Below are 18,069 nucleotides of genomic sequence, written 5' to 3' on the forward strand. Positions count from 1 at the left end.
GACTGCTGCGCTCAGGTGATGGCTGACATGTCAGCTGCTGGGGTGAGGTCTGTGCCTTTCGCAAAGAAGTGATGAGCTTCATCTAAGAAAAAAAAATCCCCAAACGTTTTTTTGTCTTTAGAAATTATGGTTAAGCCTGGGCTGGTCGTAATTTGATGATGTCAGACGTGGTGTCTGACAACTCTTAAAATATGCCTTTCTATCTCACAGCTTGAAAGAGGAAACCATGCAGTATTTTCTGGCCGTTTTTATTTATAGAACACATTGCATATGCTGCATTCACTTGGTGGTATTTAAATTTCAAATTGCTATCTAGAAATATAGGAAATAAGAAAGAATATTAAACTGGGCTCTTAAAAAGGGACAGCCAGACCAAAAGTGAATGTGTAAATGCCCGTAAGTGTAACCCTTCTGCCAAGCCTATAGGCACTAGGCTCAATTTCTGAGGATCTTTATCACAGAATCACAGAATAGTAGGGGTTGGAAGGGACCTCTGTGGGTCATCTAGTCCAACCCTCCTGCTGAAGCAGGGTTACCTACAGCAGGCTGCACAGGGCCTTGTCCAGGCGGGTCTTGAATATCTCCAGAGAAGGAGACTCCACAACTCCTCTTGGCAGCCTGTTCCAGTGCTCCGTCACCCTCAGAGGGAAGAAGTTCTTCCTCATGTTCAGACGGAACTTCCTGTGCCTCAGTTTGTGCCCATTGCCCCTTGTCCTGTCACTGGGCACCACTGAAAAGAGCTTGGCCCCATCCTCCTGACACCCACCCTTCAGATATTTATAAGCATTTATTAGGTCCCCTCGCAACCTTCTCTTCTTCAGGCTGAACAAGCCCAGCTCCCTCAGCCTCTCCTCGTAGGGGAGATGTTCCAGTCCCCTCATCATCCTGTAGCCCTCCGCTGGACTCTCTCCAGTAGCTCTTCATCTTTCTTGAACTGGGGAGCCCAGAACTGGACAGAGTACTCCAGATGAGGCCTCACCAGGGCAGTGTAGAGGGGAAGGAGAACCTCCCTCGTCCTGCTGGCCACACTCTTCTTTACTTAAAACATTGTCTTGAATTTCCACCCAAACACCTGGGAAAATAAAATCAAGGTGCATGGGCACTTAGTGAGTTATACGTCCCCACACAAATTTGACTAAATGGCATTTCACTGGAGAAAGGGATAAGAATAACCTATAAACCTCTAAATACCTGCTGCTACTCTGGAGCATGGAGTAATTTACAACCACCTCTTGTTTTGAGGGACTGCTGGAGCAGCTTATTACTGTATGTTCACCTGGCCGTATCCTGTTCTCTTGTTTGTGTCTTGCTCTCTTTCTCAGGTTTTTTGCCTGTTTAGATTGCTGTAGCAAGTGTTCTTGAGAGCTTCAGCTCCTTTTTTTAAGTTTGAGCTGGTGGTTTGCCATTCCCTCTGTTTGCTATCCCTCCTGTCTATTCCCATAGTGCTCCTCACCTTTTTTTTCTCTCCTGTTCTTCATATTTAGGTTACAGGAAACAAGATTATAAGAAATAAATTATAAACTCATATGAATGATTTTAAAGCAAACAAACCACCTTGACAGTAGTATCAAATTTTGGAAGGAGGAGATACATTAAAAGTAAAGCTGGTACCATGGGGACTGGTTAAAGATGTCACAGTAGATTCTCAGTAATTGTATTCTCCTTCTGCATTAAAATAAATTAAAAAAAAAAGGAAAAAAGCAAGTGTAGCTAAACAGCAAAATAAATGCAATTGGAGGAGGAAAAAAAAATTACTGTATACAAGTGGATGTTGTGTCCAAATATAGAAAGTAGAAGGGAATGTCAACCCTGCTAAATTAAATGGGGGGGAGGAACATAAGCCCAGAAAAGATTTTTGAGGCGTAACTTGCTGAACTCTTGAAAGCTAATAACTTCTTCAGACATATTAGAAACAGGAAGCCTGCCAGAACTGAAACATAATTGGGGTATAAAAAGAGACATTCAGGGAAGATTAAGCTGTTTCAGAAAATTTTGATCAAGGGTTTATTTTTAGGAAGGAAGATTCTGAGGCTTGGTCCTTTCTCTGCAGAGAATAAATCTGTGGAATTGTTTCAAAGTGTAATTAGAAATGGTTGATGGTGGGGAGCGGTCTGAACTGTAAAATGAGTAGTAATAAATTTCGGGTACCAGATAACATGCAAAGATGCTAAAAGAATTTGTATTTAATAGTTGAACCACTAACAGCTGCAATTAATGGATTTCTTAAGTTGTCTTCATTCTCATTTTAAAATTACAAATGGCAAGTGTAGCCCTGCATTTTTTAAGAGTTCAGAGAGGGATGGAAGTTCTTCTAAGTAAATGAAGTAGGTGTGTCTCCAGTGTAGCTGTTTGCATCATGGTCATCCGAATGATCCTGGCCATCCCAGTGATTCCTTTGACAAGATTCATCACTCCCTTTACGCACATCTGGCTGTCTCAGTACTGACTAGGTGTCTGCCCCTGACCTAGGCATCGACGCTTCTCTTGAAGTAAGGTAAACGGAATTCCATCTTTTGAACTCACCTGAAGTTCAGTAAATTGAATATCTGTACTGGGTAAATTATAAGAAACTATGTGGATATTACTATTACTTTGGTGAACTCCCCATACAATGTTGATTGAGTATGACTGGATGTGCTAAGAAAAGAATAAGATCTAGGAGTGATAATGAAGAACTTTTTTTTTTAAAAGGATTCGAAAACTCAATTATATGTTAGGAGCATGGGGACAGACTTTTCAGTGGTGCCCAGTGACAGGACAAGGGGCAACGGGCACAAACTGAAGCATAGGACATTCCACCTGAAGATGAGGAAGAACTTCTTCACTCTGACAGTGACGAAGCACTGGAACAGGTTGCCAAGAGAGGTTGTGGAGTCTCCTTCTTTGGAGATATTCAAAACCCACCTGGATGAGGTCCTGTGCAGCCTGTTCTAGGTGACCCTGCTTTGGCAGGGAGGCTGGACTTAGATGATCCTCAGAAGTCCCTTCCAACCCCCACCATTCTGTGATTCTGTGAGAGCGCTGACGTTTTCATTGTAAGTTTTCAGACAGTTGTCTAGTTCTGTAAACAATTAAAACCGTCCTGTTCTCAAGCAAGTCTTTTCATATCACTAATAGAATTGTTGAAACTTTGAATCATGTTAATCTTCTCTGGCCAAATTCTTGTGACTCTGCATAACAGTATATTGGAAAAAGTGTCCCACAGAAATCAACATGTTGTTCTTGGCAGCTTCTGTCTCTGTGCTTCTTCCACCCAACACACAAAATCAGGTGTGTTTAACGGTTATGCCGTTGTATCTGTAAATTTTTACAAACCCTGCTTTGGCCAGAAGCAGCTTTGCAGCAGTCCTTAACGGTTTTTATTGTCCTGGAAGTGATCTATGCTTCATTTCCTCCGCTTTATGTTAAGGTGGGTACCAAGGTCTCTTGGTATTTTTTAACTTGAAAAAATCATTAATACTGTTGAGTAGTTTACCTACTGATTTTGTATGTACAAAACATATTTTTATAGTGTTCAAAGTGTACAGACATCTGAAGTTCTCAGAGGTGGTAGAGAAGTAGATATTGAAATTTTAATGGCATGTTTCTGAACTCTTGACTTCAGCAATGTCAATTTTTCATGAGATTTTATCTAAAGATATTTTTGTGCTAGCTGTGAATTTCAAACTGGCTGTGACTTAATGTGTACACATTTTCTACAATTCTTAAAAATCTTGTAATAGAAGACTGTAGTGTGTTTATTCAGTCTCTTCCCGTTTGCTGTCTTTGTGGTGGTCATCTTAGAAGCAGAAAACATTCTCCTTCTAACAGACAACTCTTCTGTTTTTAGTTATGTTGGAAAGATTATCTTCTCTCCCCCCCCCTCCCCAAGTTAGCAGTAAAGCTGATAATTTATTTCTCAAAGATGAACTATTACACAACATATAACTGAATCCTTTTGCTCTCGTTCTCTTCGTTGTATGGATGGAGCCACTTTCTTTGACAGTGTTCATGATGATTTGTTCATGAAAGTGGGTCTAGCTCTCTGGGGAGCATAGATTAATTATTTTCTTATTGTTCCTGCTCTTTTTCATGTCAAACGGTGAAATTTACTCGTTTTAGTCTCCACCATATTTATTTAGAGACTTATTTGCTTGATTTCTCAAAGAAGCAGGGTTCATATACTGTGCTGTCTGCTGGTGCCCTCCTGGTTTTCCCCATACGACCAGCTTTTGAGTCTATTGAGAAAAGGTGGTGCGGAGAACAGATCAGAGACGTTAATTTTGTGCTAGTTTTATAACAGTTGTTTGTACTTAGAAAAGGTAGATGTGAACAGTGCCCTGAGGAGGCAAAGAAAAAAAAAACATTAATTCTCACTCATTTTGGTCATTTTGTCAGCTTGCTTCCTGTCTAACTGATGACCTAATGAATATGGGTAGGAGACTGAAATGTAGCTGTTCAGGGCAGTATCAAAACAGGTCATTACTGAGATTTATTGCAATAGAGAACATTGGAATGAAAACCCAGCATTCCTCGTGCTGCTTTCAGAGCAACTTGTTCACGTATCAGATCTCTGAGCAGTCTGAAGTCATGTTTACTTGCTCCGTGTATTTTTGCAGAAAAATATTAGAGGTGCTGTTTGTTTACTAAAACTGTAGAAAAACTGTAGAAAATGCTGTCATCTAATACCTGCCAGACTTAATGTAATGGAAAAACAGGTGATGCTTGCCTGCAAATTAGAGACCTGCTCTGTTCTGCTGAATTAAACAACCGAAATACTGAATTAGTGGATTGATCGTGCAAGTCTTGCTAAGGCACTTCACTTACAACATCACCTTGCTTGTGGTAGTGAGGACTGATGTACTGAGTATACAGATAGGATGCCTGTCTGCGTCTGTCCAAAAGTAGAGCTGAGGGACTACCTGACAGGTCATTACGACCTTTGCATACATGCTATAATCTAGGGATTAACTTCAAAGTTAAAACTTTGTAGCGGTTACTGTCTATGAATACTTAATTTCTACTTCAGTTTTTGTGAGGGTCTTAATGTATTTTGTGGCCTTTCTGAGATTCTTTTGTAATTTAAAGAACATACTGCGTCTCGATGCTGAAGATCTCCCTGGCAGCAGATGCTGACTTTTTTCTTCTCTAGTGGTAAAGAGGGCTCACCAAGCAATTGTTTGTTTGTTTGTTTGTTCTTGCGAAGGAAATACCTGTGTTTCTGGGTGCAGAAGCTAATGTTTCTCTCGCTTTTTCTGCTGTCAGGCAGACTTTCCTATGTTGTTACCTACTACTAGTAATTTATAGACGTTTGACTGTTCCTGAGAGAGTAGGGTGGGGGAGCTGGCTGCCACTTCTCAGGGGCTCACTGCTGCAGGAGGACTCCTCAGACTTTTCCTTTGTGAACCTTATTTGCTGTTTTCAAAGGGGAAGGAAAAGCTTAGCCAGCACAGAGAACCCTGGGCACTAGGTTTTTTTTTTATTAAAACTTGGATTCTGGGCTTATCAGCAGGAGACAATTGAAGTCAGAAGGCGTTTAGCTATTTGTTTCCCAACTTCCTTTTTCAGTATTTTAGCCAGCTGCATAAAGAAACAGAACGTTGTTCATCTTCCAGTGTAATTGGCAGGTCAGACCCAAAACGTTCCCTTTTTCATTCTACCTTGCTGTAGGTTGTTCTGCAAGGGACCCAATGACTTGATCAACACAAGATCCACCGGTTATTTGCCAGAGAAAAAACGTCATATTTTTAATATTCGATTTGGTTTTTAATGGGTAGTGACTGAGAGCGAGCACAGCTATTTTAAATTTGTTCAAGTGTTAGAGAGCTAGAACATACAGTTATAGCAATTGTGGTGTTTTAATTTTCTCCGTTACCTGCCAAGGCATGAAATGCTGTTTGTGTGATACTGTTAAATCACAGTTACTGAAGTGCTTAAAAATGTTAGTCTATGACTGACCTTCTTTCCTGTCCTGGTCTGGAGAGAGTCCAGCGGAGGGCTGCAAAGGTGATGAGGGGACTGGAGCATCTTGCCTACAAGGAAAGGCTGAGGGAGCTGGGCTTGCTGAGCCTGAAGAAGAGAAGGCTGAGAGGGGACCTTATAAATGCCTATAAATATCTGAAGGGTGGGTGTCAGGAGGATGGGGCCAGACTCTTTTCAGTGGTGCCCAGCGACAGGACAAGGGGCAATGGGCACAAACTGAAGCACGGGAAGTTCCAGCTGAACATGAGGAAGAACTTCTTCCCTCTGAGGGTGACGGAGCACTGGAACAGGCTGCCCAGGGAGGTTGTGGATTCTCCTTCTCTGGAGATATTCAAGACCCGCCTGGACAAGGTCCTGTGGTGCCTGCTGTAGGTGACCCTGGTTTTGCAAGGGGTTTGGACTAGATGACCCACAGAGGTCCCTTCCAACCCCTACCAGTCTGTGATTCTGTGATTCATATTATTGTGAAACTAGCAGAAAGACTTTTCTTTTTCACATTTAGTAGCTTTCAGTCACAAATGGTTTCTAATTGTGCAGCTGAAGCTTTCAGATTTTTGTGTTCTCACATTAGAGGAAGGTTTGAAGCAGCTTTGGGACAAAAGCAATGTTCATTGTGTTGGCATGAAGTAGTTAAGCAAGAAATTACGAAGAATACTGGTGGACTTGCAAAATTTTCAGTTGTCAGAAGCAGTCAAAAAAAGGTAATGAGAACAATTTGGTATGAAATGGGGAAGTTGTAGTATGAGGTTCTACTGAACAAACTGAGAAGTATGTGCTCGAGTGGCGGTACTGACTATGGCTTTGTTCAGTGTTATTTAATTGCAGCCGTTCTGTGATCCTGATCTTCCAATGAATCATAGAATCATAGAATCATAGAAAGTTTTGGGTTGGAAGGGACCCCTAGAGGTCATCTAGTCCAACCCCCCCACAGCGAGCAGGGACACCACTAACTAGATCAGGTTGCTCAGAGCCCTGCCCAACCTGGTCTTGAATGTTTCCAGGGATGGGGCCTCCACTACCTCTCTGGGCAACCCGTTCCAGTGTTTCACAACCCTCATTGTAAAGAATTTCTTCCTTATATCTAGCCTAAACCTACCCTGTTTTAGTTTAAAACCATTACCCCTCGTCCTGTCACTGCTGTCTCTACTAAAAAGATTGTCCCCATGTTTCCTATAGGCTCCCTTTAAGTACTGAAAGGCTGCAATCAGGTCTCCCCGCAGCCTTCTCTTCTCCAGGCTGAACAAGCCCAACTCTCTCAGCCTGTCCTCATAGGAGAGGTGCTCCAGCCCTCGAATCATTTTTGTAGCCCTCCTTTGGACCCACTCCAAGAGTTCCACGTCCTTCTTGTGCTGAGGAGAGAAACTGCAGAAAAAGAATAATCATGAATGTAGTTATTCCAGATGAGAAAACCCATCATCTTTTGTCACGCAATAAATGAGTTTATGTAATACCTGCACAAGAGTATCCAGCAGTGTTTCCAGCTGCAGTGCAGGCTTTTAAAGCTGTTAAGGTGAATGCACAGGTCAAGGATCAAGTGGTGATTGCTTTCCTGCTGACATACGCAAGCATGAAGGCATTAGGTGGGTAAAGACCTCCAAGAGCAGCTGTTTTCTATCTCTTCTTTGCAAAGAGAAAAATAAGTAATGGTGATAACTCTTTCATTCAAAGTCTTCTAAACTATGGGTCAGGAGAGTTAGTAGTTGAATAGATCCTCTCAGGAGGTTCGTGCAGTTCCTGATTGTGTCAAAATATGACGACAGCCAGGCAGATGCTAGGAGAATTCAGAACTGTTTGAAAGTAGCAGCCTGTAGCAGGTTCTTGGCAGGTATTAGGCTTTGCAAATTTGACTAAGCAGAGAAGTTTTTATCATTCGTTCATACCACAGAGGTCAGGTAGCACAGAGCTGCTCAGTGAAGGGACAAGGGCTCCGGCATTTGCTTTCAGAAGTGACTCTCAGTAAGATCATGCAGCTCTTGCTCTTCTGCATCATGAATGCTTCTTGATGTGTCCTGTTGACGTAGATTCGTTTAGCACTGCATTACAGCTGAGATGCTAAGTAAAAAGTAATAGAGCTGCTGGCTTGGCAGCAGCATGTTTTAAACCGCATTTCATACAATATCAGCATAGAAAAATGTCTTGGTTTAGTCTTGTCTTTGCAGAAAGCATGCTGAGCTTCTACTGTGAAATAAAAATGCGACTCAAATCTATAAACAAATTCTTTTTGCAACTGGCAGCATGCTTGCTTTGAATACAATAATTGACAGTGTTTCACACTAGGAAATGAAAGCCAGTTCTCCAGAATGACAAGCCTCCAGTTTCACGCAGAATGAAGTGCATACTGTAGCGTTGTCTTCATCAGTCTTGGTAGCTGTGATGACTTCTGTCTCAATGGATTCTACTTGTACTATGTGCCCTTGCTTATGTCACGTGGCAAATAACAACCTGAATGCTGTATCCTGAAATTTCTGTGAAAATACTCAGTCTTGAACCACTACAACTCCTGACTGCGCTACGCTGATCGGAGTGTATGTGTATGTCTAATAATGGATTTTTTGGGAGCATTTCCGACACGCAATTAAAATACGGTGAGTGGCTCAAGAGATGGTCCAGTGGAACACGGACACGAGCAAGGCAATTTGACAGTTATGTGATGTTAATTTCATAGTGAAGGTGATGACAATCAATGTTTATTTGCTTTGAAAGACTATAGAATCACAAAATCACAGAATGTTCCAGGTTGGAAGGGACCTCTGTGGGTCATCTAGTCCAACCCCCCTGCCGAAGCAGGGTCACCTCCAGCAGGCTGCACAGGACCTTGTCCAGGCGGGTCTTGAATATCTCCAGAGGAGACTCCACAACCTCCCTGGGCAGCCTGTTCCAGTGCTCCGTCAACCTGTTCCAGTGCTCTGTCAAGCTTACAAACTAAGCTGGATTGATGTGAGCAGCACAAACATCAGTGGATGTTTGTGCCTTTCGAGGCCTAAGATGGTGTTTCGGGCAATGGCATGGTTTACAGGATATGTTTCTCTGACATTTTTCTCACTCCTCCCTCTCACAGCTGCTGTGCAGCATTTTTTACCTTTTCTTAAATATGATACCACAGAGGTGCCGCCAGCACAGCTGATGGGCCCAGCTTTGGGCAGCAGCGGGTCCATTTTGGAGTTGGCTGGACCTGGCTCTCTCCGACATGGAACTGCTCCTGTCTCTTCTTGCAAAGGCCACCCCTGCAGCACCCCGCGTTACCAAAATGTTGCTGCATAAACCCAATACACTTCTCTAAGCAGTTTTTTTTAAAGGTGGTATTTGCTATCACCCTTCCCTTTTCTAGTTTGTTTTGTTGTTGAGTATTTTGATCTCTGAAGTATTTTCTAGAAGCAGTTTAGTTATTGAATAGTTATTTTTATTGGTAGCACATATATGGAGGAATGTTCACTGTGCTTTAAAACAATATGGGTCTAAGACTTTTCAACTATCTCATTCTCCCCTCTAAACACACACTCTCTGGCTTATTTCTATTTGCAGACTCCCATTTCATCAGAGAAATATAATTTTGTGTTCAGGTCGTGTATTTACAAATAGGCTTTTTTTCCTGGAGGCACAATTGTATTTGTTGGATAAAATTCATAAGCATTTGTTATACGTTATTGAAGATAACGTATGTTTGAATGTTCTTGTATTTTTAAGATAAACAAAAGAAAAGATTTCTTACTGGTTATTACGATTTAGTAGCACAATATGGTACAATTATGTGAAGAATTAGGTAATTTTAACACAAGATAACATCAAAAGTAATTTGTTTCTCTTCTTTTCCTTTGGTATTGTTTCAGCTAATGTTTCAAAGCAGGGCTTGTTCACATAACAATGCTATTATTAATAACCTTAACATGCTTGAGACCAATTCTGTTGGATATGTAGATTTACTAGATAAATTGTAGAAATTTTGATTTTGACAATGAAAAAATTAAAGAAAAGTAGGCACAGACTGACACTTTAAAAATTCTGAAAAGTCCAGAAAACTGTCTTGCTTAAGGTCACTTAATTATATTTTATCGATCCATTAAGGCTTCTGAAGCATAACTCTAAGCATGCAAGCATGCAAAAATTAGTTGGCATTCGATTAGAGTTACTTTGTATAAATACAAAAAATCAAGTAAAACTTTAGGTTGTAACTTCATCTTAAACTTTTGTTACATGTAAGTTTGAAATAATTTTCCAAATTTTATTTTAAACATATTTATTTTCTAGAAAAGAAAGATGTAACACAGAGCTTGGAAAGCTACACAGCAAAATGCCCTGGTACAATGGAATTCATCACTCTGCCAGATGGTTTGAAGTTACCTCCTGTGCCGTTCACCAAATTGCCTATTGTGAGGTAAGACTCCAAAATACAGTCTTTCACTTTTACACAGTACCTGTCAAATTTTAAAGGATACTGGAAAGATGTATCTTCTAAGTTTACGCAAGTTGTTCACAATAACATGAAAAAATGTCAAAATGTCAAATTGCTTTGAGAAGTTCTTAGGCAAAAATAGAGCCTTTGAGCAGAAAATACTTTCTGTGGCCTTTAGTTTCAGAAGGAGAGTGTTTTTTTTTTTTATGTGCTGTCATTCAAGAGTTTCTGACACAGTCGAAGAAAAGTATTTTGTAATTGCAGCTGAGATTTAAGTTGGATACCTCATCATACTGAAGGTCCATGAGTTGGCTGCTCTCTCCATCTATGGAGCCTGGAACATAGCTGGAACTGATGCATTTTGTAGCTGTTCCTTTCCAGATGCTGCGTTTTCAGGCTGGCATCTTCACAGGCCTATTCTAAATCTATGTTCCTTTTTGTGCCTGTGTGCCAAGGCACATCGTGCAGCCAGTTCAATGAATAATACCTTGTTTGAATTAAAGCCTACCGTGAAGTATTAGAGAGAGAGAGAGAGAAAAGAGTCATTGGGCATCAATAATAAAAGGCTAAAAGAAAATCTTTTTCAAGAAGTGACTTTTTGAAGGAAAGATAATTGCTAGTCAGAAAAAATATGGTAGAGGTTACTGAAAAGAGTTCTCAGAGATTGGAGTTCTCAGTGGGATGTTTTCAAACATTTAATGAGGCAAGAGTTCTGGTATCATACAGAGATAGTCAAGTGTATAACCAAAGTGAAAATTATATTTATTTTCAGATTACTTTTAGTCTCTAAAATGACCTTTTTTCGTGATACAATGAGTTTTACCATGTTCTGTCTAACTTATTTTCATTTTTTTTCCGCATTTACTGAAGAAAGGAGAGGGATTTTTCACAAGGGTGTGTAGTGATAGGACAAGGGGGAACTGCTCTAAACTATAAAAGGGCAGATTTAGATTAGATATTAGGAAGCAGTTCTTCACCGTGAGGGTGGTGAAACACTGGCCCACGTTTCCCAGAGAAGCTGTGGATGCTCCCTCCCTGGAAGTGTTCAAGGCCAGGCTGGATGGAGCTCTGAGCAACCTGGTCTGGTGGAAGGTGTCCCTGCTTATGGTAGGGGGGTTGGAACCAGATGATCTTTAAGGTCCCTTCCAACTCAAACCATTCCATGATTCTGAAGAGCCCTTGTCTAACTTTCTGTAGTGCATTTAACATGGTAGGTGTGCTCACTCTAACAAGTAGTTGTGTGTGAGGTGCTTGCTTAAGGTACATGTTTGACTGGAGCATATGGTTGTATGCGGTCAGATGGAATTGCATGCAGAATCGGAACGGTCACACCATTTCCAGTGATGTCCTGGAAACAGTGTTTTGTCTCCTGGTTGGGCCAAGTCCAAAGCTGTGCACTGACTAGCTACCCAGGCCACCCCGCTTTTCACAGGGGAAAAATGCATCTCCCCTCAGGTCTCCCAGCATCGTTCCCTCGGTGGATCCAGTTAGACCTCACAAGTGAACTGGGATGACTTTGCAGCTGCCTGCTCTGTGCTGCCTGTTCAGTGGTGCAAGTGCATACTTTGAAGTTGCAGCTGGTATCGGCTTCTTTGCTGGAAAACACGCTGTGTGGGGACACGATGCCAAAACCGTAACTGTTAGAACCAAAGCTACATATTACAGTGGGAAAGTTAGTTGATGAATTTATTATCAGCTGACCTTGGGCTTGATTTAGTTTCACAAAAAAATCTATGGATAGAGCTGAACTAATCTTATTTGACTATCCTAGATCATATTTCAAGTCAAGACACATAGGTAGTCACTTCCAGGTTTCTGCTTTAGGATGAGTTGAATTACTGGAGTATGTGGACTCATTTTCCATTGAGTTTAAAGATGTCCAATGACAAGTTCAGGTAACTGGGTCTGTGTTAAATCAGTTCCCTGGTAAGTGCATTCTGAAGGCAGGTTCCCAGCTAAATACATGAAGGACGCCTGTATTTCTTCTGAAAGTTTTTAGACAACAGATTTAGTGCAAATTTTAACCTAGCCTTTTTTTTTTTTAAAAAAGAAAAATTAAAGAGTATTTAAAATATTGAAGTTAGTTAAGCAAACTTGTATAGTCCTTTCTAGTACTCGAGTTACGTGGTTGTAGAGAGAAGTTAGAGGAAAAGCTTCCATGAAAATTTTTTTAAGGCAAAATACCTTCTTTTGAGAGCAGGAGTGCTGTCAGGCACTTAGTGCCTCTTGCAGATCTCTGTTCTAGGCATAATCTTAGTATTACATAATATAAAACCAAAACTACCTTTCTTTATCTGGCTGTGTATGGTATCTGTCTGCCTTGGTGGTCAAAGAGCTGTGGAAACGTGATGCTAAAGTTTCCTTATGAGTCTAACCCTCAACTTGCGCTAAAAAAGCAGCGTTGTGTTTAGCTGGAAATTGTTAAATGCTGAGTTAGTCTCAGGTTTTTGCTTTCTGCTTAACTTTTAAACCATGGAGGAGGTGCATTGTACTGGATGTATTCCATAACATTTTCTTGTTCTTCCCCATGCTGAATATTGAAGAAAATTCTGATCTGGAAAATACGGGAAATGCTGATCGAATCCTCTTCTACAGGAGTCATGCATATAGAGGCCAGTCAAAACTTTCACAACAGATTACCAAGACTTCAATGGGAAAGGCACTGCCTCACTTAAAATCTTTTGCATGCTGAGAGAAACGGACAAGCACATTATATCGATGACCTCTAAAGGTCCCTTCCAACCCAAACTATTCTATGGTTCTGTGATACTTACTTTTTATTCCTAGGGCTACCTTTAAGGAATCGCTCACCATCCGGGCACTGCATTTACACTGTCAGCTTGCGCTGACCTGGCTGTGCTTGGAGTGTTGAAAATAGTTGCTGCTGCTTTGCCATGGGGTGAGGAACTCAACATCAACATGATTTAACAGCTAAGAATTGCTGTTCATGCTCCTCTCCCCCTTCTTGTCTTTTGAAAGTTCTATGAAAGCCATACTGATGAAAATCTGTAATCCAACGGAATATTAGTTGCGACTAAATATAAAGTCTCTAGTGACATCTACACAGCAGACCCAGTGTGTCGTAGAGCTGTCGAGCTAGTTGGAAAATAGCCTGCTGCAGGACTGCAGGGCTCTGAGCTAAATCATGTTAATTTTTGAGACATAAATTATAAATGTGTGGAAATGTGGTTTTGATCAACATTGAATAACCTAAGCTTGTGATTCAATCCATGCTAGAGCCCTCTAGAAACATACACATTTACTGATGATGATGCTGCCTTCTATTTACTGTTGGCATTTCATGGTCTACTAGTTTTTAATCCATTTAATGTGAGGTGCGTATTTTGGATGCAGATTTCTTAATCAAAATACTGTCAAATATTTAAATGCCGCAGCGAAATTGGAACACAGTTGCACTGTTACCTTTTTCTCCCCCGTACCTATAAAGCAAAAGAAGAGATTTGGCTTGGCAAAATCTTTATATTCCATTACTTGTGTTAACTAATATTTCATGTCTAGCTGTCCTTTGATGAAGTGTTGTATTCTCTATAGACTCTCTTTTTTTTGTGTGTATCATGCCTTTTAACTAGATGCTTGGTGTCTTACTGATGTGCTTTAAATATTATCATATTTTTATGTCTTTTCTTTTAGACTTTGGAATTTGGGGCATTTTTTTATTGACATTTCAAATACTGTAATGCAATCTGGAAAGCTCCTTGATGAATTTTTATTTATTTTGATGAAGCTTCAGAAATTAAAAGCGTGTTGGATTGGAAAGTATTCCATATAAAATCATCAACTAGTATTTTCTGTAATACAAAATAGAAGGATTTATTGTCTTTCTACTCTTATAGATGCACTATTCCCATTTTCAGAATTCACCTGTGTTAAAATTTGTTTTCTTACTAATGTGCTTAACGGAAGAATACATTTTCTTCCTTTTCACCACTGATGTCTTTCAGTTGTCATCATATACTTTTCTTACTATAAATTTATGTGGTGCCATTTTTTTCCTTCCCTCTGAGTTAGGGTTTTAAGACATTTTTATCATTTCCCCTCTAAGCAAGGTTGTTTTTAATTAACACAAATTTTTCCAAATACAAGATTTTGATCTTCTGGGTAGCTAGTGAAATTATTTTGTAATTCCTAATTGTCACTCATTTGAATTCAGTCAGGCTGGGCCAGGGGCTAGAAATGTACGTTACTGAAGCTTTTCACACAAAGGAATTAATATTCTATATACGACCTGTGAGGGTACAGCTGTCTAATCTGTGGTTGAAGAACATTGCTTCCACTGTCATGCATTAAGATAAAAAAGGTTATCTATTTAGATAATAATGATGGATAAGCCAAAGCACTTCTTTCTATACATAAAATAAAATTCCTTTTTATTATCACTTTATCAAATTTAATGTTTGTTTCCTCAAATAAGTATCATTTACATGTTTTGCTTTAAGTTGCATTCTGATTTGTAACAAAATTCTGTCAGAAGAGGTTTCAAAATATGAAATCCTCAGGAATCTGTCATAGTTTCTCTTTATTCCTCCTACTTGTTGGCTATTATTTTGCATTTGATTGCGATGCTGACACTAAGTATTTCCAACAGATAATATATGGATATGATTTATTTCTTGCTCTGAACTACTTGTAGTGTTATCTGGTAACTTCTTATTGGGTGTTTGATATCACAGAGACAACCTGTCTGTGTAGTGTTACTCTTACAGCCTCATTATTTTTCAGCAGTAGCACATTATCTTGAAGGATTTGGGAAGTTTTAAAAACAAATTGTTTTCTTGTATGTATGTAGTTTTTATTAGTGGGATATTGATACAACTGGTCTTTACTGTGCTGAGGACTTAGATTATTTTTGTGTTTTCAGCAATAGTTTATTGTCTTGAAATTAAATATAATTCTGTAACTTTGGCAAGTGAATTAATTCAGTTTTATCCTGTAAATGATGCAAAACTCTTTTAACATGTAAAAGAATACTTACCTGCTTTTCCAAGTGAAGACACTTGATTTTAAGTTGTTTCTATGACCTTTACAGCTTGAGGAAGGCAGGCTTCTTTCTTGGGGCCCCAATCCTTGTCATAGTATTTGAAGAACTTCGTAAAACATGATAACTTCATCATGTACTGTAACATTTATAACCTCTTTGGTTTACTGCAGCATTATCAAAGAATTTCAGTGAGAGGAGTTTTACTGTGGGAGGTGGGAAGGGGGGAAGAAGGGAGTTAATCTTTGAATAAGTTTGGCTTTTCTAGCATTGTTGCTCTTGGCCTCTTAATTGGCTTTAGAAGTCTCCGAAGGCTTTAGCTGGACTCTGATGTTGTTCGTGTCTTGGTATGTGCCTGCTGTATCTTCATGTATCTTTTCAAATTTTACTGCTGGAAAGTTTTGTCAACATTTTATTTCATTTTTGTTTCATTCTACCTTAGAGTGGTGGGATGCCTCTAGCAATTAGCAAAAATCGTACTTTTATTCTATAGGAACCTCTTTTTTCACTTGAAAACCAAGTGTTTAAAAAGTCATAGTTTTAATCCATAAGTGATTATAGAGGGGAGATTCTTGTCTCTTGATGATGTTCTTCATTAAAAGCACAAATACATCAAGCTTAATAAACTGTAGCAAAATGGCTGTGATACTGAATAGTGCCTTTATTGACCTTTTGGGTTTACTTTCCTTGCTCCTTCCTGGCTATGAGTAACTAGGATTCTTACAGCTTTTATAATGCTGCTACTTTTACTGGTTATCCACTAATTTATTGCTTGTTTTTATGCCCAATATTTAGTCTTTAATTTCCCCATCAGCACTGGAAGGCCAGTGATTTCCCTGCATGGTATTATAGGGATTTGGGTCTAACAGGAAAGCTACAAGGATGATGAGGGGACTGGAGCATCTCTCCTACGAGGAAAGGCTGAGGGAGCTGGGCTTGTTCAGCCTGAAGAAGAGAAGGCTGAGAGGGGATCTTATAAATGCTTATAAATACCTCAAGGGCAGGTGTCAGGAGGATGGGGCCAGACTCTTTTCAGTGGTGCCCAGCGACAGGACACAGGGCAATGGGCACAAACTGAAGCAGAGGAAGTTCCATCTGAACATGAGAAAGAACTTCTTCCCTCTGAGGGTGATGGAGCCCTGGTACAGGCTGCCCAGGGAGGTTGTGGAGTCTCCTTCTCTGGAGATACTCAAGACCCGCCTGGACGCGGTCCTGTGCAGCCTGCTGTAGGTGACCCTGCTTCGGCAGGGGGGTTGGACTAGATGACCCACAGAGGTCCCTTCCAACCCCGAACATTCTGTGATTCTGTAACAGGGATATAGTCTCACAAATCATTTGTTTTATGTCTATTTGTAATTGCTTTCTGGTCATTCAACAAACCCACTCAGATTTCTGGGACGTTTCCTTCTGTCCAGAAGCAATGCTGTGCATTTTAGGTGTTTTACAATCTGTTTTATTCACCTTGGAGAAGTTCTTTAATTGTATTACATTGTCCAATTAAATTTTGTCTGGCTTCTGTTTGGTGAAGTTAAATATTCGGTTGCTTTCTGCCCTGGACTTGTGGTGTATCTGTTGTTCAGTCTGCACTTCACTTGGAAATTAATAGCTGAATTTCAGATCACCTATCTGGCTAGTTTGGGTTTTGTTGGTTTCTACAGAAGATGTTTTTCCTTTGGTATTTGTTTTATGAGAACTTTCTGAAACTTTGCCTTCATTTTCCTTGGGTTGGTATTACTTTCTTTTGTACTGTGTTTACTTCACATTTTCCATTTCAGGTATTTTAATCAGTACCTACTGAGAGTGTTACTTAGTATTTATCAGTTAATTTTTAATCCATCCATCTATTATAAAATAAAACAGAATAAATAAAGTAAAATATTATAAAATTCTTTTTACTCAACAGATCTGTGAAGCTTTTGAACCTCCCGAGGAGTCTCCGACCTCACAAAATGAAAAGTCTGCTTGGCCAGAACGTGTCAACCAAAAGCCCCTTCATATATTCTCCAATTATCGCGCACAACCGTGGGGAAGAACGAAGTAAGAAAATAGGTAAGAATATTTGGCAGTATTTTCCATTGTTTTTTTAAATGAGAAAGTCTTTCTTGGTCAAGGAAAGCAAACCTGAACATTACTTCCTTGTATTGGAAATAATCAGCATTTTAGCCTGAAGTTCTGAAGGAGCAAAGCTTTATTTTCCGTGGGACAGTTTCAAATTCAAAAGAGGAATAAAGTCTCATAGATGATAAAATTGATTTTCAGAGGAGACAAACTAGTTTAATTTCCTTCTCAAACAAAAGAGAAATTGGGGAAATCTTAGTTCTGATACATTCTGTTCAGCAGCAGCCAGCTTAGTCACTTGTCCTGTGTGGTGCCCTGAGACAGATGCACTGTTGGGGTTTGAAATTAGGATGAACGAGCTGCAGTTTCTTGGACAGAAGATGCAAGTCCATAGGAAACTGGATTGTGGTAGTTTGTCACCCATAGAATTTTTTTTTAACTTATTTTTGGGTAATATTGTTAGACCGTTGGGATTTTAAAATTGGTTTTCAGTTTGTCTCAGGAGAAAGCAATTCATTTAGCTGATATCCTGTTATGATTTAACTTAAACTCAGAATGATTAGCTGTTGTGATTAGTCAGTTTTTCTTAAAGACAGTTCAGCAAAAATCACAAAAGCCTTATGAACAATGTTTAGAATACTGTAGTCATTTTCTGCTACAGGAT

General features: G+C 39.8%; 1 protein-coding gene across 3 annotated transcripts in view; it reads left to right on the plus strand.

Moving 5' to 3' along the window:
* TRAPPC9 (trafficking protein particle complex subunit 9) overlaps positions 1–18,069 on the plus strand; it is a 553,794-nt gene that overhangs the window by 43,664 nt on the left and 492,061 nt on the right. For all 3 annotated transcript variants that reach the window (XM_075415508.1, XM_075415510.1, XM_075415509.1), the window contains 2 exons: positions 10,207–10,333; positions 17,251–17,396. In XM_075415508.1, coding sequence (XP_075271623.1) covers positions 10,207–10,333; positions 17,251–17,396 — 273 coding nt within the window. The remainder of the gene's footprint in view (positions 1–10,206; positions 10,334–17,250; positions 17,397–18,069) is intronic.

This window comes from Opisthocomus hoazin, chromosome 3, assembly GCF_030867145.1.
Source record: "Opisthocomus hoazin isolate bOpiHoa1 chromosome 3, bOpiHoa1.hap1, whole genome shotgun sequence".
NCBI classification, from domain to species: Eukaryota; Metazoa; Chordata; class Aves; order Opisthocomiformes; family Opisthocomidae; genus Opisthocomus; species Opisthocomus hoazin.